The following is a 1,907-nucleotide window of genomic DNA, read 5'->3' as shown; positions in this document are numbered from 1 at the left end:
CGCCGGCGAGGGACAAGCGCCCACCGACCCGGCAACAACCGGCACTTGTTGCAGATAGGCACGCTGCAACCGCGCAGGGCGGAGGGAGCGCTGTGCCCCGTGCAGACCCCCTCCCCTTTTGCTGCCAGCGACGGCGGGCGGAGACAGGCCCGGGCCCCCTGCCCGGCGCACGGGCGGGCCGCGGGTGCCGGGTCTGCCCGCTGTCCCTCCGCGGGAGCGCCCGGCCCCGCGCAGGCTGCCGCGCCCGGGGCGGCGGCGGGGCCGCGGGGCTGAAGGGCTCCGGGGGAGGAGAGGCCCCGCGGGGCGAGCGAGAGGCGCTCCGCGGAGCAGGGCGGGCGAGGAGAAAAGCTGACCCAACCGCGCCGGCTGATCCTTTTTTTTTCCTCCCTCCTCACATTTATTTGATTTCAAAAAAATACATAAAACAATGGCAGCTGGCTTTGCTAAAATTAAAATAAACGATTCTCGTCGTAGAAAAGTTTTTTTTAAAAAAAATTAAGAGAAACAGAAATAGAAGCAAACACTCCATAATAAATAAGTTTCCTAAAACCACAAGAGCAAAACAAAACGGACATAAAAGTTTGACACGACAAAACTGTTTTCGTTTTTAAAAGAGCGTTAGGATTAAGTGGCTTAATTAAATGTTGGTCTCCAGTTGGCAGTTAGTAGCTTTCGTCTTAAATCCGCATCTCCAGCCGCTGATAAAGTGCTTGCGCCAAGTTTTCCCCCCCCAAAGACGCCAACATGGTGCGCTAAACAAAATCCACCTTTTCTCTGCTATTTACAGGACAAGACGGTGTATTATTTACATTTTTGTGTGTCTCCGTAACAATACGACCCAGAGGGAGGATCGGAAGACTTTTGTGCCGGTATCGGTGCACGCTCGCGTTCAGAAGCGCGCCGCCGGCATCCGAGCAAAGAGCCGCGACAGGGAGAGCTGACAGCACAGTCGCTGCTCGCCAAGCGAGGCTCCGCACTACCAGGTAGCGCCTTGGCAGGAGGGAACGACGACTTCTAGGCAAAGGAAACTTTAAAAGCAGTAATTAAAAAATAAAACCCTGATAGGGTGGGGCGGGAATAAACGATACAGTCACTAAACAACAGCCATTCTCATTGACAAACCAAAGAGTTAACGGGGGCGGGAGAAGAGGGACGGATTTCAAATCAACTAAGAGGACCCGATGCTATCTTAGACACCAGCACGCCAGACTGCCCAGCCGCAGCGGGCACATGGCGAAGTCCGTGCGTCGGGGAGCGGCCGCGGCCCCGCGCTCTCCCCGCGCCGGCGGTCGCAGTGCCAGGGCAGCCCGGCGGCGGGGGGGACGGGACCGGCCTCGCCGCCCCCGCCCTAGCTGGCCTCGTCGGAGTCACTGTAGTGGGAGCGGGGTGAGAACTCCCCGTCGCTCCTGTGGGACCGGGGCGACGTTTTGCTCCTCTCCTGCTGCTGCACGGGCTGCTGCATGAGGAGGGCGGGGGAAGGGGCTCTCTGTCCCATCAGGGCGCTCTCCTGGAAGGAGGGGAAGTGCAGCGGGTCGAGTTGTACCGAGTAACCCCCCGCGGCCGGTGGCGGGGGGAAGCGAGTCCTGCCGTGCCCAGGCGGCGAGGCTCTCGGCGGCCCCGGCGGCGGCGGCCCCGGTGGCGGCCCGGCGGTGGCCGCGCAGGGCGGCTCGAAGGGGGCCCCGCGGTGCTCGGCCTTGCCCGAGGGCTCGGGGGGCGCGGCGGGACTGTGCAGCAGCTCGGCCAGGGCGCTGATGTAGATCTGCGCCATCTGCAGCGTCTCGTACTTGGACAGCTTCTTGTCGTTGTTGAAGGAGGGGATGACATTGCGCAGCTGGTCGAAGGCGTGGTTCAGCCCGTGCATCCGCCGCCGCTCCCGCGCGTTGGCTGCCAGCCGCCGCTGCTTCTGC

At 61.7% G+C, this 1,907-nt stretch overlaps 1 protein-coding gene across 1 annotated transcript in view; it reads right to left on the bottom strand.

The window, feature by feature from the left end:
• Positions 1-1,348: 1,348 nt before the first annotated feature.
• Positions 1,349-1,907, bottom strand: part of ATOH1 (atonal bHLH transcription factor 1) — a 1,513-nt gene continuing 954 nt past the window's right edge. The window contains exon 2 of the mRNA XM_085299929.1: positions 1,349-1,903. Within this exon, the coding sequence (XP_085156055.1) occupies positions 1,349-1,903 (555 nt within the window). The remainder of the gene's footprint in view (positions 1,904-1,907) is intronic.

Source organism: Rhea americana, unplaced genomic scaffold (genome assembly GCF_003343005.1).
Source record: "Rhea americana isolate MKP2758 unplaced genomic scaffold, rheAme1 scaffold_157, whole genome shotgun sequence".
Taxonomy (NCBI): domain Eukaryota; kingdom Metazoa; phylum Chordata; class Aves; order Rheiformes; family Rheidae; genus Rhea; species Rhea americana.
The sequence above is the reverse complement of the archived record's forward strand: the minus strand, read 5'-3'. Positions and strand labels throughout refer to the sequence as shown.